This window comes from Mastomys coucha, unplaced genomic scaffold (assembly GCF_008632895.1).
Source record: "Mastomys coucha isolate ucsf_1 unplaced genomic scaffold, UCSF_Mcou_1 pScaffold5, whole genome shotgun sequence".
Lineage (NCBI taxonomy): Eukaryota > Metazoa > Chordata > Mammalia > Rodentia > Muridae > Mastomys > Mastomys coucha.
The window spans coordinates 22,008,980-22,028,073 of NW_022196911.1; the positions used below are offsets into that span (position 1 = coordinate 22,008,980).

Genomic DNA, 19,094 nt, shown 5'->3' on the forward strand with positions numbered 1-19,094 from the left:
TTTAAATAAATTTGTAAGTATTGGGAGTGGAGAGATGCTGAGAGGTTAAGAGCACTGACTGTTCTTCTAGAGGACCTGGGTTCAACTCCCACCACCCACATGGCAGCTCACAACTGTCTGTTCAAGAGGATCCAACACCCTCATACAGACAGGCAGACATATAGGCAAAACACAGATACACATAAAATAAATAAATATAAAAAAGTCTAAGTATGCTAGAGTCTAGTTTATTGCTTTAGAATTTCATATACGTGTATCATGCATTTTCATAGATTCATCCCTGAATGCCTTCTGTCCATAGTTCCCAAATTTGCCCCACCCTCATTCTATTGCTTCACATCCTCGTGTGCTCTTTATTAAAGAAAAAAGTGCCTGAGTCCACTTAGTGCCACTGAATGTACATGGGTGTAAAACCAATCTGCTAGACCATGGATAGCCTTTCAAGGGCTATCTCTCTGAAAAAAAACTAATTCCTCCTCCAATCAAATACACAACAAATTCTCTTATTCAATTGGTCTCCTCTTTGCAGCACACTTGCTGTGTCTTAGTGTTTCTGTATGAATCGCTGTGCTTTTCAGTTGGAATAAATATTCTCCAGCTTTCTTGAGTACTAAAAACTACTTTTATTGCACATTCTGGGATTTCCTGGCTGCATATACATGTGTCACACCCACAGATTATCTCTTCATTGTTTCTCATACTCTTGCTTTCTGTAGAGTTTGACTCCAGCTAGTGGTGTGAGGAGCCCCTCCTCCTAGCTATACTGGCATTTGAATTGCACTAAACTTGTCAGGCTGTCACAGGTGCTGTTGACTTAGGTGTTCAATAACAGTGCCATGTGAGAGAGGAAGAAAACAGATCAGCCATGCATGTGCTCTACTTTCTTAGAAACATAAGAGACCCACTGTCTGAACACACAGTTTGTCTAACTTACATTTTATCTTGTATAGCTAGATCGTGGCCATGTAGGTTAAGACGGATCCACAGATGACAGAGACCTCTCTCTTCTGCCCTTCCCATCAACTGCTTGGAGCTTGTGGTTCTCCTATGAGTGGAAATGGCAAAGATGCAGAACATGGCCAGATAGAGATAAGTTTCTGGGCCAAGATACCTTCCAAAATTTTAAAGTAGAAGTCATAATATTGAGACTAGGTGAAAAAAACAAATGCAAATGTGGCTTAATTCATGATACCCCTAGCTTGACCTCTTAACATTAGTAGTGTGAAATTTGTGATATTATTAATGGGTTTGCCATAATAGACTTATTCTTAGTTCTTTCCAATTGTAAGCACTCTTTATGGCTAAACATGCCACTGTTTGTGTGTTCATGTGTATGTGTGAGTGTGTGCTTATGTATGTGTGCATACACATGCCTTTATGTGGATATATGCTTTTAATGTCATGTTTAAAAGTTCTGAGATGAATAAGTAACCATGTGTTCTTTTTGAAAGTCCACATAATTAACTAATGAAAAGAATTGTGGAGTGTTCTACCCAATGGGCAGTCAAAGAGAACTGGATACTCAGAAGTCTCTGCTGAATAGAGGAAATCAATGCTGGATAATGCAGATTCCCTCCATCATGAGAATGAGGTTTCTGGGTCTAAAGAGATGGCTTACTGGCTAAAAACACTATTATTCTTCCAGAGAACCAGAATTTGAGTCTCAGCACTCTCTTGGTGGATTACAACTGAAGTTCCAGGGTATCTGAAAAATTCTGAATCTTGGGTTACCAGGCTAGAACATTGTGCACATACAAATGTGTTGGCAAAACACTCATGTGTCTGTGACATGAGTGATGAGAGAAAAAGTGTTACTTGTTGCAAAGGTGTTACATAGAAGCAGGATAGTTTTCATAGCTTAACCTGCTGCTAATACCTGGACAGACAGGAAAACCATGGCCCAGGGCATGATTCCTAATCAAGACATTACTGCATGTGTGGCACTTTGCTACTTCACAGAGCAGTGTCCTAAACCTGTTGACTTTATTATATTGTTACATACACTGGGATAGTCCCAATTTTCAGACCATGACCTACCAAGCACAGAAAGACAAAGGTACTGATACAATTGGTAGCCTTTTTACTCACCTGTGACCACCCAGTATCCTGGGGCTGTTGGTGATGTCCGTAAAACAACCAAGAATCAGGTACTGGTGAACACAGCCCTATCAATTATTAGAAATTACATTTGGCGAGCGGTGGTGGTGCACACCTTTAATCCCAGCACTTGGGAGGCAGAGGCAGGCGGATTTCTGAGTTCAAGGCCAGCCTGGTCTACAGAGTGAGTTCCAGGACAGCCAGAGCTATATAGAGAAACCCTGTCTCGAAAAATAAACAAAACAAAAAAAAAGAAATTACATTTGGGAGACATGCAGCCAGTATAAATTAAAATGATGTATTATAGGGCTACTATCAATTACTAATTGTTACTGGGTTTTGGTGGGAGTTGTTTTGGTTGTTGTTTTGTTTTGAGACAGGATCTCACTGTGTAGCTCTAGCTATCTTAGAACCCACAGAGATTGAGCACCACTATGCTTGGTTAAATTAATTTTTAATGAATAAGAAAAATGTATTTATAGAACACTGAGTGATATTTTTATCTATATTCTAAACTACTAAAATATATTTTATGAGTATGAATATCTTCCCTGAATGTAATGGTTTGAACAAAAATGGCCTTCATAGGCTCAAGTATTTGAATGCTCAGTCATCAGGGAGTTGCAATACTGGACAGGGATTAGTAAGTGTGGCTTCCAGGGACAGGAAGCTTCTGAGCAGGCCAGTTTCTCAGCCGAGGGTCTTTGCTGACAGGGCAGCCTATAGTGGAGATTAAAGGTTCAGCAAGGAGAGGGAAGGAATCAGGCAGTGACCAGGGGAATTTATCATCTCTGATTCAATAGCAGTCAGGCTACTTCTGTGGCTCTGACTTACTAGCAATCAGGCTATTTATCCAGCTCTGATTGACTAGCAACCATGTGCTTTTTTATTTACATAAGTTTCACAGAACAAAGACAGATTAATGATTATCAAACTGGTACAGGTTATGTGTTAATTTTTCATTATATGTCCAGCGTTACACATTCAGTTACAATTAGAAAACACAAACAGAACAGATTTTATTCTTTTTTTTAAAAGATTTATTTATTTATTATATGTAAGTACACTGTAGCTGTCTTCAGACACTCCAGAAGAGGGTGTCAGATCTCATTATGGATGGCTGTGAGCCACCAAGTGGTTGCTGGGATTTGAACTCAGGACCTTCAGAAGAGCAGTTGGTGCTCTTAACCACTGAGCCATCTCACCAGTCCGATTTTATTCTTGCTATCAGTCCTGTAACTCCACTTTAAAGAATCCAAAGAGTCCCCTCCAAAGCAAACACATTTATTTTAGATCTTGCATTTAGGCTAGCAACATTTGCTGTTTTAAATCACTCCAGACAAACAATATCTGAACTGGCCTTGTTGGAAGAGGAATGTCGCTGGACCTTTTGAGTTTTCAAAAGCCCACAACCAGGACCAGTATCTCTGTCTCTATTATTTCTGTCTGCCTGTCTGTTTGCCTCCTCCACCCACCTCTCCCTTGGCCTGTGGATCAGGATATAGTTCTCAGCATGGTCCCTGCTGTGATGATATATTCTAATACATCTCATATACTACATGTACTAATTTACTACATGTAGTATGTACTCTACCTGTGTGACCACAGGATTCTGAAGAGAACATCAGATCCTCTGAACTGGAACTATAGATGAATGTGAGTCAAAGGCCCAATCCTTTGGAACAGCAGCAAGTGCCCTGAAGCATAGAGGCATCTCTCTAGGCTCACTAGGCACATTTTTAAAATCATTAACTCAATTAGCACAGTGACACCTCATAAAACTGGCATGATTTAAACTTTATAAACCAGAAAAAAATAAGAGATTCTTTTTTTTTTTCTTTTATGATCAAGCTCCAAAATCTTTACTTCAGGGTTGGCAATATAAACACAAGCAGGAGAAAGCATCAAGGGAGGGGGAAGATCCTGCAGCAAGGGAGATCTGGTGGCAAGCTTCAGTTCCTGGAGCCAAGGGTCAATATCCTCCACACCCACAAATATTCTGTTAGACTAGCGTTCTCTCAGGGCTATAAGTGTAAGCTAGTAATTTTTCACTAGGCCATAGTTAAAAGCCATGGCTCCCGGCATCTCCTCTCTTTATTATTTTAATTGAGGCCTTGAGGAACCAAGGTGATCATATAGTTATCTCATCCTTGGACAAGTGGGCATTAACTAGCTGGGGGAACATTGACCTGATTCCTCCCATGGGTCGGATTACCATTAAGTCCCACGATCATGGCTCTTGGTATCTTTTGGGGGAGGGGAGGGAAGAGTCTTAGAATTTAAGATTACCAACCTCCTTGCAAACCAGGTTTGTCTCACGGGGAATTCAGAGATGGTCAGTGTAAGACCTTCCCCTGCGGTACTTAGCCTCGCAGCCCACGCTTTATAGACTGAAAATATTAAGCAGGTTGGTGGTGGCATGCACCTTTAATCCCAGCATGCAAGGGGCAGGGGCACATGAGTCTCTTGAGTTGGAATCCAGAGTGGCCTACATGGTGAGTTCCAGGACAGCCAAGGCTACACAGATAAACCCTATCTTGAAAAGGAAACCCAATAAATAAATGAATAAATAAATAGATACTGTTTAAGCTTAACTACTAAAATATATGTGACTCTCTTACATGCTATCTGTCCATGAAATCTCAGGAAAGAAAGAGTCTTGTCCAAAAGCAACTCAAAATTTCACAGGGACCTTGTTTATACTTAAAATTTGCTACTTCATAAAGCAGGGTCAAAGATGTTTCTGTTCTTAAAGTTTAAATACACTGTTTCTGCACATTTTTATGTAATCCTCCTTGATGTATCTTGGTGTTTATTATGAGTGTGGGATCAGGCAGGTCTCTACATGGACATAAGATACTAGGGAAGTGTCTGTGACACTCATTCACTTTGCTGTCTTGGCTCATGCCTCAGGAATCAAGCCTCTTTCCCAATCCTGACATTATCCAGTATTAGGTTCAAAAACATGAAACCGCTTCCCTACAAGATCACTTCCCTACAGTCTTTGCATCTCTCTTACATGTACTAATTACGTGCTTCTACCCACTGCAGTGAAATATAAACATTCATTTGACTTTCCAGCTGTAGACAGTGAGCTCAGGGCACTTGTCCTGACAGGCAGTGTGAGAGAGTAGAGGACAAGTCCCTAGTTATGGTTTTGTGATTCTACAATGTCACTTTCTCTCAGATCTGTAATTGCCTGAGATGGCAGTTTGGTCACCTGAGAAACATTCCTCATTATCACCAAAAATCTCTTTTATAGCTAAGGTGTCCACAGAGGCTAATAATTGTGGAGTCTGTGTTCCTCTCTGCATGTGGATGTACAGGGATGTGCCTTGACAATATTAGAGCTACTGTATAATCCATCCATGAATAAATGGTGAAAATGTAAGAACTCTGGCATTCATAGTAACACTTAGGGCAGATTCTTAAGTGAAGTGTAGATGCACAGGGCAGTACTCACCTCACCTTCCTGCAGAAAGATATAATGTGGATTTCAGAGCACAAAGTAGTGTTCCTTACAGGTGATCAAGAATATTGGAGAGAGGATAAGGAGAAGGTGGTTAATAGGTAAAGTTGTACAATTTAATGGAATGAATACCTTCTAATATTCTCAGGATACCAAAATATAGTCTATCCAATAAAAACAAAATTTAAGATTCATGTATTTTCTCAGCCTCTATGGCAGACTGGTGCTCTAACTTCTAAAAACATGCTATTTATTTTATAACAGTTTTGAGTTGTTCTCCCACCAATGTCAACAGTAATGAATAACAGTGTATAATGAAACTGTTGGTGCCTTAGAAAGATTCATTTGGGTTTGTCCTGGGAATCTTTCTTCCTTATCTTCCTATTCTCTCATATCCTATTTGTTATATATTTCAATACTATTCCCAGAGGGGGAACATAATCTCATTATTATCCATACACAAAGACATAATTATATGTAGGCAAGTATATATATGTACAACTAAAAACATATTACAGCATGAATGACCCAATTAAAAATAAATTACTTTCTAGACATTTTTCAAAACATATACAAATACCCACCAGATAAATAAGGTTCCATGCCATACCCACTCCAGTGGAGTCTGTGTGTGAAGTACAAAAGCTTGGCAGCAGTCCTGAGGCAAAAAAGTTTCAAGGAAACTGGTCTCCTGGAGGTCCTTGGCATCCCATAACACGGTCATGGTCCAGATTTGTCCTTGCAATAGTCGATGGAGAGTTTTGCATGCTTTCTTTCTGTATTGTTCTATTACAGGTATAGAGGTGCACCCAAGGAATGATTTGACTAATAGCCAAGTTAGATTGGATGTTGTTTCCTGGCTTCCACGAGTGTTCCAACATCCTAGTCAATGCTGAGCCAACCCTCGGCTTGGAATTTCGTAGTAATGTTACTTATTCAGACAAAATGCCTCCAGTGTTGAAAGAGAGAAAACAGGCATTCCAGTTTACTGGATAAGCATTAATAAACCCAGGGAAAGTTCAACAAAGTAAACTTAGAATTCTCATTATAGTCATGTATGGCAGACTACATTACTTAATAGAAGAAAGTTGGTGGGCTCCTCTGGTAAATGGAGGTCCCCCACAAATACTTAGAACAACAGCTGAGTTACTCCCATATACAGGAATTTTACAATTGTCTAGGAAAAAGGTGGGTTGTGGTCCTAAGCCTCTCTCAGCCTTGACTTCCTCCCTCTCTCCAGGTGCCCATGGCTGGCTTCTACTTCTCTACTCTTCTCCCTCTCTCTGCCTTTCTACAATAAATGCCTTAAAACAAAAACAACAACAAAAAAAAAAAGAAGAAGAAGAAGAAGAAGAAGAACTAGAGTGCTTCAGATAAGGCTGACTTTATCTCAGTTGTACCACTGCCTAGTTCCTGCCAATTTTCATGTACTTATTTTCTGTTTTGTTTAAAAAATAATTATGCATCAGATGACCTCAATGTACCTTGGCTGTTGTATTACCTAACTTCCTTATTTCTTCTGTAGTGACTATAAAAGTCTGATACTTACTTTGAGAAATTACACTCAGATACAGTACTCTCTTGTGTTTATGTCTGTTTGTCACTTTCTGACACTTTGCCTACCTGAGTATTGGAACCCTGATTCTCCCCAGGTTGAGGGACCCCGATTGGGTCAGCCCGATTGGGTCAGCCCGAGGCAGTTCCACAGATATAATGATTAGAAAGATGGGATAAAATGAATGAGACAGTACAGTACGAAGTAACAATGGCTATAATCTTAAAGGCAAAATATCACTAGGGTTGATGATCATGTTGGACAATACAGCATGAAAGGGCCCTATCAATGGCCATGAGTTCAGGACAACATGAAGAGCTAATGGGGAATTTCATTAATCCTATGAGGATGCAGTTCAAATCCTGAACATGCTCAAAGGAAATAATGCAATATGGGCTAGAGATGCACATAGTCACTCTTAAATCATAGAACATGGGATCATCTTTAATGTCCATCAACAAATGTATAATTCAATAAAATGTGATCCTTCTTAGTGAAATACCATCCCACCATAGAGATTCATAGAATGGTCTCATCCGTGATAATATAATAGAACTTTGTGGACTCTATTATGTGAAGCAGATGAAATACAAACCATGGGCTGGAAAGATGGCTCAGTAGTTAAGACTGCTCTTCTGAAGATCCTGAGTTCAAATCCCAGCAACCACATGGTGGCTCACAACCATCCATAATGAGATATGATGCCATCTTCTGGTGTGTCTGAAGACAGCTACAGTGTACTTACATATAACAATAAATAAATAAGTTTAAAAAAAAAGAAATACAAACCATGAATTATCTCAATTATAAGAAAGTATGATAAAGCCAGGCAGTGGTGGCTCACACTTTTAATCCCAGCATTGGGAAGCAGAGGCAAGCAAATTTCTGAGTTTGAGGCCAGCCTGGTCTACAAACTGAGTTCTAGGACAGCCAGGGCTATACAGAGAAACCCTGTCTCAAAAAATATATATATATGATAGAAGATAGATGGTAGATGGGGAAAATAAATGCTAGTTGTCAGTGGCTGGAGAGAATATGGGATAATGAATAATAGCAAGGCTATTGCTTAATGGCACGAATAAGTTATGTTAATTGCTATAGCATGATAAATATAAACCATAATCTAACATGTAATGCTTAAAATGATTAGAAAGATAGAATTTGGATGTGTTCTTTATGAAGAAGAATAGAAGATTAATGTATAGATATATTAACTACCACAATTAGGTCAGTATCATGTGTGTGTGTGTGTGTATCTGTGTACCTGTGTCTGTGCAAGTTTGAAATGGTTTGGTACTTTGAATGACTCAGATGGTTATCTGAAACAGCCCCCAATTAAATGCTTTCTTTTATAAGTTGCCTTGGTCATTTTTTCTTGTCACAGCAATAGAAAAAAAAGACACAGGGTCTTATTATGTAGCCCTGTGTGGTTTGAAACTCACTATGTAAAGTAGTATGACCTTGAACCCACAGAGATGTGCCTGCCTCTGTCTTCTGAATGCTGGGATTAATGGTATGTGCCATCCCATCTAATAATAATAATAGTAATAATAATAATAATAATAACAGTAATATTTGGGTTTTCTGAGACAGAGTTTCTTTGTGTAGCCCTGGATGTCATGGAACTCACTCTGTAGACCAGGCTTGCCTGGAACTCATCAAGATCTGTCTGCCTCTGCTTCCTGAGTGCTGGGATAAAAGACATGTGCCCCTACCAGCTGGCTTTAATAATTCTTTTTAAAAAATGAACTGCATATTAGGCATTTCTGGTCATGAAGAAGATTCATGTTCTTATTTTGTCATTTCTATACATTTCAATGGCTGGAGGTATTGTGCATCTTCTTTGTTCACTGAGGTCATTTCAAGATCCATTACTGCATAATACAACACCTAAGAGTTCATTGGTGGTAGAACTCAGAATGCACAAACTGAGGACTTTCCTGTATGTTCCAGAATATGTCAGGAAATAATAGTTGACAAACTTTATATGGTCATTGGTCTCATCTGAGACTAGTGCTATTAGAAATCCTTGTAATTTCTGAATAATTAAGAAGAGGCCATGTGCCTCTTTCTCACACTGTGTCTAAGGTAGACCAGTAGCTAAACCAAGAATGCTGGGTTACCAAGAACAGAGAGATACTAATCAAACAAAGAATCAGATTTGAGTAGATGTAAGGGGCCCAACCAAGGAGTGCAGTCAAGTTGAAAACATACTTGAAATTGACTTTTCTTTGCTGTTTCACAAGAAACAAGTCTTCCTTTTCTACTTAATTTTCATTTTGAAGATTTTATGAATGAGTACTGTGTGTTTACAATAATACATACTGTTATTTCCCACCCCTTTAACTATTTCTGTGGATGTGAGTGTCTCTCTCTCTGTGTATATATATCCTGGTTAGTCAATTTAGTGTTGTGATATACATGATGTTTTTATGGATAAAACAAGGAATTAGATGACTGATCAGTTTTAGAAATTAGAAGTGTGTTTGACAGTGTTCACTCAGGAAATTGCCAATTTTCAGTCTTGGTCAAGAATGATGTGTAATGTAATCTAGGGTTACTGCTTTTTGTTGTTTTCTTTAATGATTTTTCTTCAGTTTATTGATCTATATTTTGACTAAAACCATGGGCTATATTTTTTAAAGTTTAAAAACTACATATTTATTTTTAATAAGTAGTATTTTTAGTATCATAACATCGAAACTAAATGGAAAAAGTACTTGTCTCTAATTTGAAACATTCATACCTTATTTCAGCAAGTGAGAAGCAAAGGATAATTACTGGGCTTATTTTGTGAAACTAGTAACTCAATGGGATGGTTTTCTTGGGAATCTTTTTCCCGGGATATAACTCCCAAATATTTTCCTTGATGTTTTTATGTTTGCATTGTATGTTTGTTCTATTTGAGATTTGATCAGTTGAACACAAATAGGCAGCATTGTAATCAGAATCCTATTTTATGTGTATTGATGCTGTGTTCATAAAATTTAGTCAAGCTCATGATACCACCTCATCAGTTAGCCATGCCAAGATGAAACTGAATATTCCTTCTCAGGGAGGCAGATGCGGGTTCCCACCAGATGTCAGAAATTCACTGAAGTGTCTGATGAACTTAACTTTGTAGTTTCTATACTTGGCTATGGAAGTATTTGTTTATGTTCTGCTTGTAGAACAGAAGGGTTTTGTTGTCCCAATCAGTGATGGGAATGACAAGGTTTTCCCATGAAGCACAGTGTCTTTTCCCAATGCCTGATGTTTAGTAAAGGGAGGTGTACTGGATGGTTTTGTCTGCCAACTTGACACAGGCTGGAGTTATCACAGAGAAGGGAGCTTCAGTTGAGGAAGTACCTCCATGAGATCCAGCTGTGAGGCATTTTCTCAATTAGTGATCAGGGCGGTAGGGCCCCTTGTGGGTGGTGCCATCCCTGATCTTGGGTTCTATAAAAGAGCAAGCTGAGCAAGCCAGGGGAAGCAAGCCAGTAAGGAACATCCCTCCATGGCCTCTGCATCAGCTCCTGCTTTCTAACCTGCTTGAGTTCCAGTCCTGACTTCCTTTGGTGATAAACAGCAATGTGGAAGTAAGCTGAATAAACCCTTTCCTCCTCAACTTGCTTCTTGGTCATGATGTTTTGTGCAGGAATAGAAACCCTGACTAAGACAGGAGGGATTCCTTTCAATGTCTGTATAGAAATTGGTGCCTGCCAATGTGTTGTCAGAAAGCTTTTAAACATAGAAAGAAAGAATTCCAAGATCAAAGCATTAAAGATTCAGGACTTTTTTTTTTTAACTCCACGTGACCTGTGACACAATCACAGAAGACTTACTGCTCTGAAGAAACAACAACACATACACACATAGACACACACAGAGGGACATGCTCAACTTTTCACAAAGAGAATGAAGAAAGCTGAAAATGTCAGGAACAGTTTACCAAGAAATATAGCTATCTTTACTGAGAGCTTCTACCTTTTTTTTTTCAATACAGGATCTTGTTGTATAGCGCTGGCTGTGCTGGAACTCACTCTGTAGACCAGGCTGGCCTTGAACTCAGGCCTGTTTCTGCCTCCCAAGTGCTAAGATGTTATAGGCTTGCACCACTACCACCCAGTGAATTTTCTTTTTTCCCTGTTATTTCATATTGAGTTTTCCTTAACACTTTGCCTTATTGAATTCATGTCTTTAGTCCTCATTTTTTTCCCTCCATCCTTTGCTTGTGATTTCTTGATCTCCAGTCATTTTGTTCGATCCTTTTTAAGTTTTGTTCAGATATTTGTCCCCTTTCTTTGTGCTTTCATGTCATTGAACAATTTCTAAAACTGTTTTGTAGTCTGTCTCTAACTTGCTGTCCTTAGAGAACACTGACCTTTTTCACCCTTTCCCATGGCCACTGACATGTTTTCAGGGTCCCTGCTGCCCAGTGGGGGTTGGATACTTGCAGTTTTCAGAACAAGCCACAATTGGGACCCTTGGGAAACTAAACGGAAGAGGAAGAGGAAGTAGGTGGGCGGGATTGGATGCGGGTAAGAGGAAACTTCATAGTGGGTGGGACCAGAATAGGCAAAGCATTCGCAAAAGCAGGGGAGGGCCTCAGCAAAACTCGCTGTTCCCTCAGGAATTTCGGGGGACACGGAGTGCAGAATCTGGGCCAAGGACACTGTCCGGGTCTTGAGGAGACGTGAAAATTCCCGTAAGCCGCAAGTGCGGTGCTGCGCATCCTGGGAGAGGCAGCGGCGCAGCGGCGGGAACCGCTGCCCGGCGGCCCTGGAACCTCCCAGGTCAGAGGAGCTGCGGGGCTGGTGCGGAGCTGGGTGCGATCGGTTTCTGGGCTGCTCATCAGGACTCTGCTCTCATGAGCTCCTGTGAACTAGACAACTGCTGATTTTTCTGTTTTTCTTTTGAGGGTCCCTTAAAAGTAACCTCAGGATTCTCTTTGTTAGTTCGGAAAAAACAAAGCACTTTAAATTTTCCAAGCTTTTCAAGAGAGTAGCATTTGGAGCTGGTGGATTGTCAACCTAAAAAACTTGTTAAGATACTAGTCACATAAGGATCAACAGAAGAAATATTTTCACAAACTCCACAGTTACAGTTGTAATCATTAATATTTACTATGTAGAATTTTATCACTAACTTGCCATCTGAGATGCCCACGTCCTGTGATGTAAATACAGTACTCAAAATCTTGTATTCGGGTGCGAGTGTCTTAATGTTACATCCTAGAGTCCAGAAAGACACCTGACGCATGCTGAGTGTGAGGATATCAGGCCACTGTATGTTCACAGTTACAAAGCACCACAGTAGAAAGGACCTTTGAATAATTGTGGCCGCTTACTTACATCAGAAAACAGTCTCTAATCCAATGTGTCCTTGGTTCATAAACTGCACTTTACTCTAGGGCACGTGGCCAAACTGTTGCTTTTTATTTCAGGGTTCGTTGATCTTCAGTGATGTGGCTGTGGACTTGTCCCAGGAAAAGAGGGAATACCTACACTCTGCTCCGCGGCTTTTTACATAGAGACTTCATGTCTTATGCAGAATTAAAGTAAAATAAGGTAGAAAAGACCATTTATTTGATACTGTACTACCGAATTATTTAATGATTTACCTAAAGCACTGCTGTAGCGCTCTACAATTTCATCTTGCTACTTGGAACACAATGACCTGGAGAGGTGTCTAGAACAAAAGTCTTGTCCTTAGCAACCTTATCCCTAAAGATTACATCTGTCAGCTGTAACCTGCATTTGACAAGCCTCCAAGCTAACTGCCTTTACGCTTCTGGGAGGTCCTGCTTGTTTTCCTCCTTGCCCCATCTGGTGCTTGATGACTATAAAATGCAAATAGGAACTGGCCAGGAGACCAGGGCTTTTCAGAGCTCTCCCACCTTCAGTCCATCTGTGACATCTATTCTTTCTTGCTTTTTTTTTTGGTTTTTCTTTCTTTCACTGGCAGTGGTATCTCATAGTGCTTATTCTAGAGAAATTACATAATAGAAGCACAGCCTTTGGTTACAGTGTGTGAGACTAGATTTCTTGATCTATGATTTTCTCATCCCCAGGTTCCTTCTCAAACTGGGCTGCATATGTATGACTCTCACATCACATCTCATTACAGTGAAAGATTCTCAAAGCAAGAAAGAACATTATTATGAAGTGTTCCTTATTCCTCATGTTTCTCTTTTGGGGAAGTGTTAGGTTTCTTTCATTTTTGTTCCATGATAAATTCAGAGACTCAATAATTTATAATATTGTCATCTCAATCATGAAGTTTCATTTCTGCTCTTGGGGCGGGGGTTAATTTTTTATTTGCTTGTATGTTTTTCCTTACATGTATGTCTCCACCACTTTCATGCCTTGTGGTACATACAGAGCCCAGACGACGGGATCAGATACCTCGGGATTGGAATTGCAGATGGTTGTGAGCCACAATGTGAGTGCTGGTCCTTGGTCCTCTGAAAGAGCAACAGCTAATAAACCATCTTCCCTACCCTTTTAGTTTTGGCTGAGCTGTGATAAGAGGTGGGATTCAAGTGATGCAAACTGAAAACACTCCCTGAGTATTTTCAATATTCTGACACCTCATGTTGAATGGGGAATCATTTGTAAAATTCTCTACTTAGTTTTCTCTTTATCTAATTGAGCATAGTACTGTGTTAGAAATCCTGGTACTTATTGATGAATCTCCTTCTCATATCCAGGACTCACTGATGAAGTGGAACAAGGAGCCCTGGATGGTAAAGAGAGAGAAGACAGTAGCAATGAGTCCAGGTATGTTGGGGGAAATTGAGGTAGAGATTGGTGAGAGGCTTAAGTGACAGTAGAAACAGGAGGTGAAATTCATTTTCCTGCATTCTGTTTCACTAGGAATGATTCTGGAGACTTCCACTGAGAATAGTCTTTGTGGGATTATCCTGTTATAGGTGTTGAAAGACTTCCTATGCAAGAATTAAAACTAAGAAGCAAATGTAATTTTATTTGACTATGCATGAGGTGGATGGTATCCATCTTGAATTCATATCATTGATCATATCTTGAGACCAATATTACATAGTTTTCATTACTATAATTTTAATATATTATAAAATTAGGAAAATTGATGCCTCTGTTTTTTTCTGTTCTCTGAATTTTGGAGCTTTTTGCAGTTCCTTCAGATTCTGCATCTTTTAGGGTTAATTTCTCCATTTCCTAAAATAATGCCAGCAAGATTTTGATAAGAATTGCCTAGTATGTCTCTAAAGTATTAAGCTCCATGTTCATTGTCCTCCTGATGATACCTCCTGTCTATCTTTAGGTCAAAACTCTATTTATTTCTACTCTCTCTTTCTCTTTCTCTTTCTCTCTTTCTTTCTCTTTATGTATTTCTACACTTTCTTTCTATCACTTTATTTACTGCTACAATTTTAACAGATTTTTAATTTCCTCTGGGTTTGATCTTCCTTTGAAGATGTTTGAGCTATTCATCGCTTCCCAAAATTTAATACCACTATCTCTATTCCTACAACAATGCCAAGAAGATTTTGGTAGGAATTTCTTGGAAACTATTCAGAAGGCAAACTTCCTCCTACATTGTCTTTACATGTTTAAATAAGCACATAGCAGGTGTTGATTTTCATGTCCTGTATTCTTCTGTCTTCCATCTGCTGTTGATATCTGTATTTCAGGAACTTGATCTGTAGACCAGGCCAGCCTCGAACTCGAAATCCACCTGCCTCTGCCTCTGCCTCCCTAGTGCTGGGACTGGGACTGACTGATTAAACGTATTCATTACCACCTTCTAGAGACTTGTTCTACTTCTAAGATTTGACCACAATAGAGCATGCTCTTTGAAGTTTGAGAAGATTGTAAGACCTCTGCTTTTTTTGTGGATGGCTTTCTGGAAGGCTGTTATGCATAATCTTTTCCTGTGCTGTTGATGCTCATCTTTCCTTAGCAATACTCTGTCTGATGTTATTATCTGACACTAAAAGTTGGGTGGATGCTAAAGTTCCCCAGCATTACTGTCTCTTTTTTTCCTACCATTCAGGTATTTGGAAACAGTTGTGTGAAATGCATTCACATTGACCACAATCTTTCTAGTGAATGGAACATTTTATCACTATTTATTTGTATTTTGATGGATTTGTCTTTTTCTGTGGCCTACAATAATTATGTCCAACATTCTTTACTGCTGTCTACATTCTTGAAATGCTTTTAAATAATTCCTCCTCTTAGTATTTCCCAGTTTTAGGTTTAAAGTGAATTCCTGTGTAGAAAATGTTTTAATTTAATTTCCTTTTTTTCCTATCTGTCTGTCTTTTTTGAATGCTGAGGCCTATTTCTATTTGCATGTTTTCTTTGGGCAATATTTATTTATATTTGAAGAAATCACTGAGAGGAAAGGACAAACTCATAACAATTTGATCATTTTTTCTCTATGTCTTCCATGTCTTCCCTCTTTCTGAGCTCTTTTGCCTTTTATTGGTATTCTTTGTTTTTTCTTTGTTTTTTTCTTTTTTTTTGGTTGCCTTCATTGTGATGTTTTCTTTTTTTTTTCTTTTTTTTTATATTTTTTATTAGGTATTTTCTTTATTTACATATCATATGATTTCTCCTTTCCCAGTTTCCCCTCCAAAGAAAAAAAACCCCACAAAAACCAAAAAACAAGAACAAACCTCTGTTGCCTCCCCCTTCCCCTGCTTGCCACCCCACCCTCTCTCACTTATTGGCCCTGGCATTCCCCTACACTGGGGCAGAGAACCTTCACAGGGCCAAGGGCCTCTCCTCCCATTGATGATTGATTTTGCAGTCCTCTATTATACGGCCAAAGACACTGTCAATAGGACAAAGCAGCAACCAACAAATTGGGAAAAGATCTTTACCAATCCTATATCTGATAGAGGGATAATATCCAATATATACAAAGAACTCAAGAAGTTAGACTCCAGAGAACCAAATAACCCTATTAAAAAATGGGGTACAGGGCTAAACAAAGAATTCTCAACTGATGAATACCAAATGGCTGAGAAACACCTAAAGAAATGTTCAACATCCTTAGTCATCAGGGAAATGCAAATCAAAACAACCCTGAGATTCCACCTCACACCAGTCAGAATGGCTAGGATAAAAAATTCAGGTGACAGCAGATGCTGGCGAGGTTGTGGAGAAAGAGGAACACTCCTTCATTGCTGGTGGAATTGCAATCTGGTGCAACCACTCTGGAAATCAGTTTGGCAGTTCCTCTGGAAATTGGACATAGTTCTACCAGAGGACCCAGCTATACCACTCCTGGGCATATACCCAGAAGATGCTCCAACATGTAATAAGGACATATGCTCCACTATGTTCATTGGTATTCTTATAACTCATTCCTTTATAATAAGGCATCTTCTATAGGATTTCTCTTTTCTGCTGTGAAGTGATTTCAGAAGTCATCTCATTATAAGAATATGTTTCGGTTAGAAGTAATTCTAAACAAAACCACATGTGTAATATAGTTGGATCTTATGACTTTTTGGTTTTGTTTTTGTTGTTTAGGAAGCTGCATACTTACTTGCATGGTGGCTACAGTGAGTTCAAATTCCCACTGATGGTATATCTCTATATTTTTCTTCCTGTGTTGTATTTTTGTCTTTGTTTAGGGTACATACTGACTGGACAGAGTGATCTGTAACTCCATTTAGAAACTAGTTCCCTATGTGCACATATGAACATGTTTCTGCTTTGTGTTACTTGGCTGGTTCATTCTTCTAGATCATACATGAACGTTTGTGAGTCACTGCACAGTGGGAGAGAAGACACCCACGTTTATATTTTCTGAGTGCACTGACACTTTCCTCAACACTGTTGGCTGGGGAGATTGTCCTATTCTTCAGCTTAAGATTTTGGTGTTTTGGTAAAATGACAGATGGTCTCAGCTGCTTTGGCTGTCCTGTATCTGCTACTCCATTGCCCTGAGCTGTGTCTTCTCATCTGCAACTACCATGATATGACTTGAGATCATAACTGTTTGTTTGTTTGTTTGTTTGTTTGTTTGTTTTAGAGACAGAGTTTCTCTGTGAATAGCTGTGGCTGTCCTGGAGCTACTTCTGTAGACCAGGCTGATCTCAAACTCACAGAGATCCACCTGTCTCTGCCTCCAAAGTACTGGGATTAAAGGCATACATTACCACTGCCTGGCTTCCTAACAGCTTTTAATATTAATTTTAGGTACAAAAGTGCAAGAAAAGGAAACTCAGAAGGACAATAGGGAGAAATGGCTGGTTCTCCAGTAAATACATTCCAGGTCAGTGTCATGCCCACTTCTCATCTATAAAATAGTTATATGTCTAGTTGTTTTTTTTGTTTGTTTGTTTGTTTTTTGTTTTGTTTTTAGGATTTATTTGTTATTTTATCTAAGTACACTGTAGCTGTCTTCAGATGCACCAGAAAAGGGTGTCAGATCTCATTACAGATGGTTGTGAGCCACCATGTGGTTGCTGGGAATTGAACTCAGGACCTCTGAATGAGTAGTCAGTGCTCTTAACCACTGAGCCATCCCTCCAGCCCCTATGTCTAGTTTTTTGAAACAGGGTTTCTCTGTATAGTCCTGGCTGTCTTGGAACTTGTTCTGTGGATCAGACTGGCCTCAAACTCACAGATCTACCTGTTTCTGCTTCCTAAGTGCTGGGGCTAAAGGCGTACATTACCACCACCACCACCAGGTTCACTGCAGGCCTTTAACTCTGTGTTTATGTCATTTAAAGTATTTGTTTTCTTTTTCTTCTGATAGATAAGATTAACTATGTAAATGTACATCTCCAATGAAGCACAGCCTTCCCTCCATCCGTCCTCCCCAGACTTCAGTTTGTAAGGGTAAATTAATTTAAGACCTGCATTCTGAAAGTGTTTTCCACTGTGACTGATGATCAAAGAAATATGTTGATCCCCAGTTGCTTCAGAGGATATATATATCCTTATATATTGTTGAGATCTGGAAATTGTCACAAAAACACTCAGCCATTTATCTCAGTTAAACAAGCTGGTTCACTGAAAGCACACTCCAAGACTGATTCATCAGGGACACAGTATAGAGTCTGAAGCTAAACTGCAACCACAGATGTTTCCCAAAGCCAGTGTATATAGGCAAAAATCTCCATGAGCTCATGTGCAGATATAGGAAGTGCTGGCCAGTGGCTGGCCCTGACTCAAGCTATTTTGGCTAGCTATATGAGAACAGTTCTAACTGACCATTATTCTGATTGGTCCTAAGTGGAACATATGGTTATGGAATTTCTTAAGATTAACAAGCCTCAGAACATAACAGGGTATGTGTTCAGCTTGATCCTGCTCTGAGTCAAGCTATTTTTCTGTGTCAGTAACAGTATAAAATGACTGGTAGGCATGGAACAAAATGGCTACACCTATGCTGATTGAGCAGGCTTCAACATATATTAGTGAGGAAGGCCTCATGTTCAACAAGATGCTCTGATTGAAGGATCTATCAGGTTTCCTCAAACCAGTTTTATGAAAGTGCACCTTCTGACACCTGGAACTCCTCTCTAACACCACTAAACTGTTTAGAGAAAAATAGACAAGCCCACAGTCTGTGATTCTAATAGAGTTTTGAAGCTCTTTAGAAAGTGTGGAACACCCAGTTCTATATGTGTTGACTTTAAGCAGTGGTTTTCAATCTATAGGTGATGACCCCTCTGGCAAACTTCTGTCTCCAAAACTGTTTACATTATGATTCAAAAGAGTAAAAAAGTACAGTTATGTAGGAGCAACAAAAATAATTTTATGGTTGAGGCTCACCACAGCATGAGGAGCTGTATTAAAGTGTCACAGTATTAGGAAGATTGAAAGCCACTGGGCTAAAGTGATACTCTTGTCAGTAGATTCAGACTGGAGTTTCTTTGCTTCTCTCTCTCTTTCCTTCCTTCCTTCCTTCCTTCCTTCCTTCCTGCCTTCCTGCCTTCCTGCCTTCCTGCCTTCCTGCCTTCCTGCCTTCCTGCCTTCCTGCCTT

The 19,094-nt window shown here is 39.4% G+C and overlaps 1 protein-coding gene across 4 annotated transcripts in view; it reads left to right on the forward strand.

Annotated features, from left to right (window-relative positions):
* The first annotated feature begins 11,653 nt into the window (after positions 1 to 11,653).
* The window catches only part of LOC116078040 (zinc finger protein 595-like), a 17,966-nt gene continuing 10,525 nt past the window's right edge, over positions 11,654 to 19,094 (forward strand). The window contains exons 1-6 of one of the 4 annotated variants that reach the window (XM_031352966.1): positions 11,654 to 11,896; positions 12,547 to 12,670; positions 13,484 to 13,544; positions 13,813 to 13,882; positions 16,628 to 16,682; positions 17,300 to 17,375. In XM_031352966.1, the coding sequence (XP_031208826.1) occupies positions 17,346 to 17,375 (30 nt within the window). In that variant the 5' untranslated portion in view covers positions 11,654 to 11,896; positions 12,547 to 12,670; positions 13,484 to 13,544; ... (1 more) ...; positions 16,628 to 16,682; positions 17,300 to 17,345. The remainder of the gene's footprint in view (positions 11,897 to 12,546; positions 12,671 to 13,483; positions 13,545 to 13,812; positions 13,883 to 16,627; positions 16,683 to 17,299; positions 17,376 to 19,094) is intronic. The other 3 variants (XM_031352968.1, XM_031352965.1, XM_031352967.1) reach the window with 3 other exon arrangements.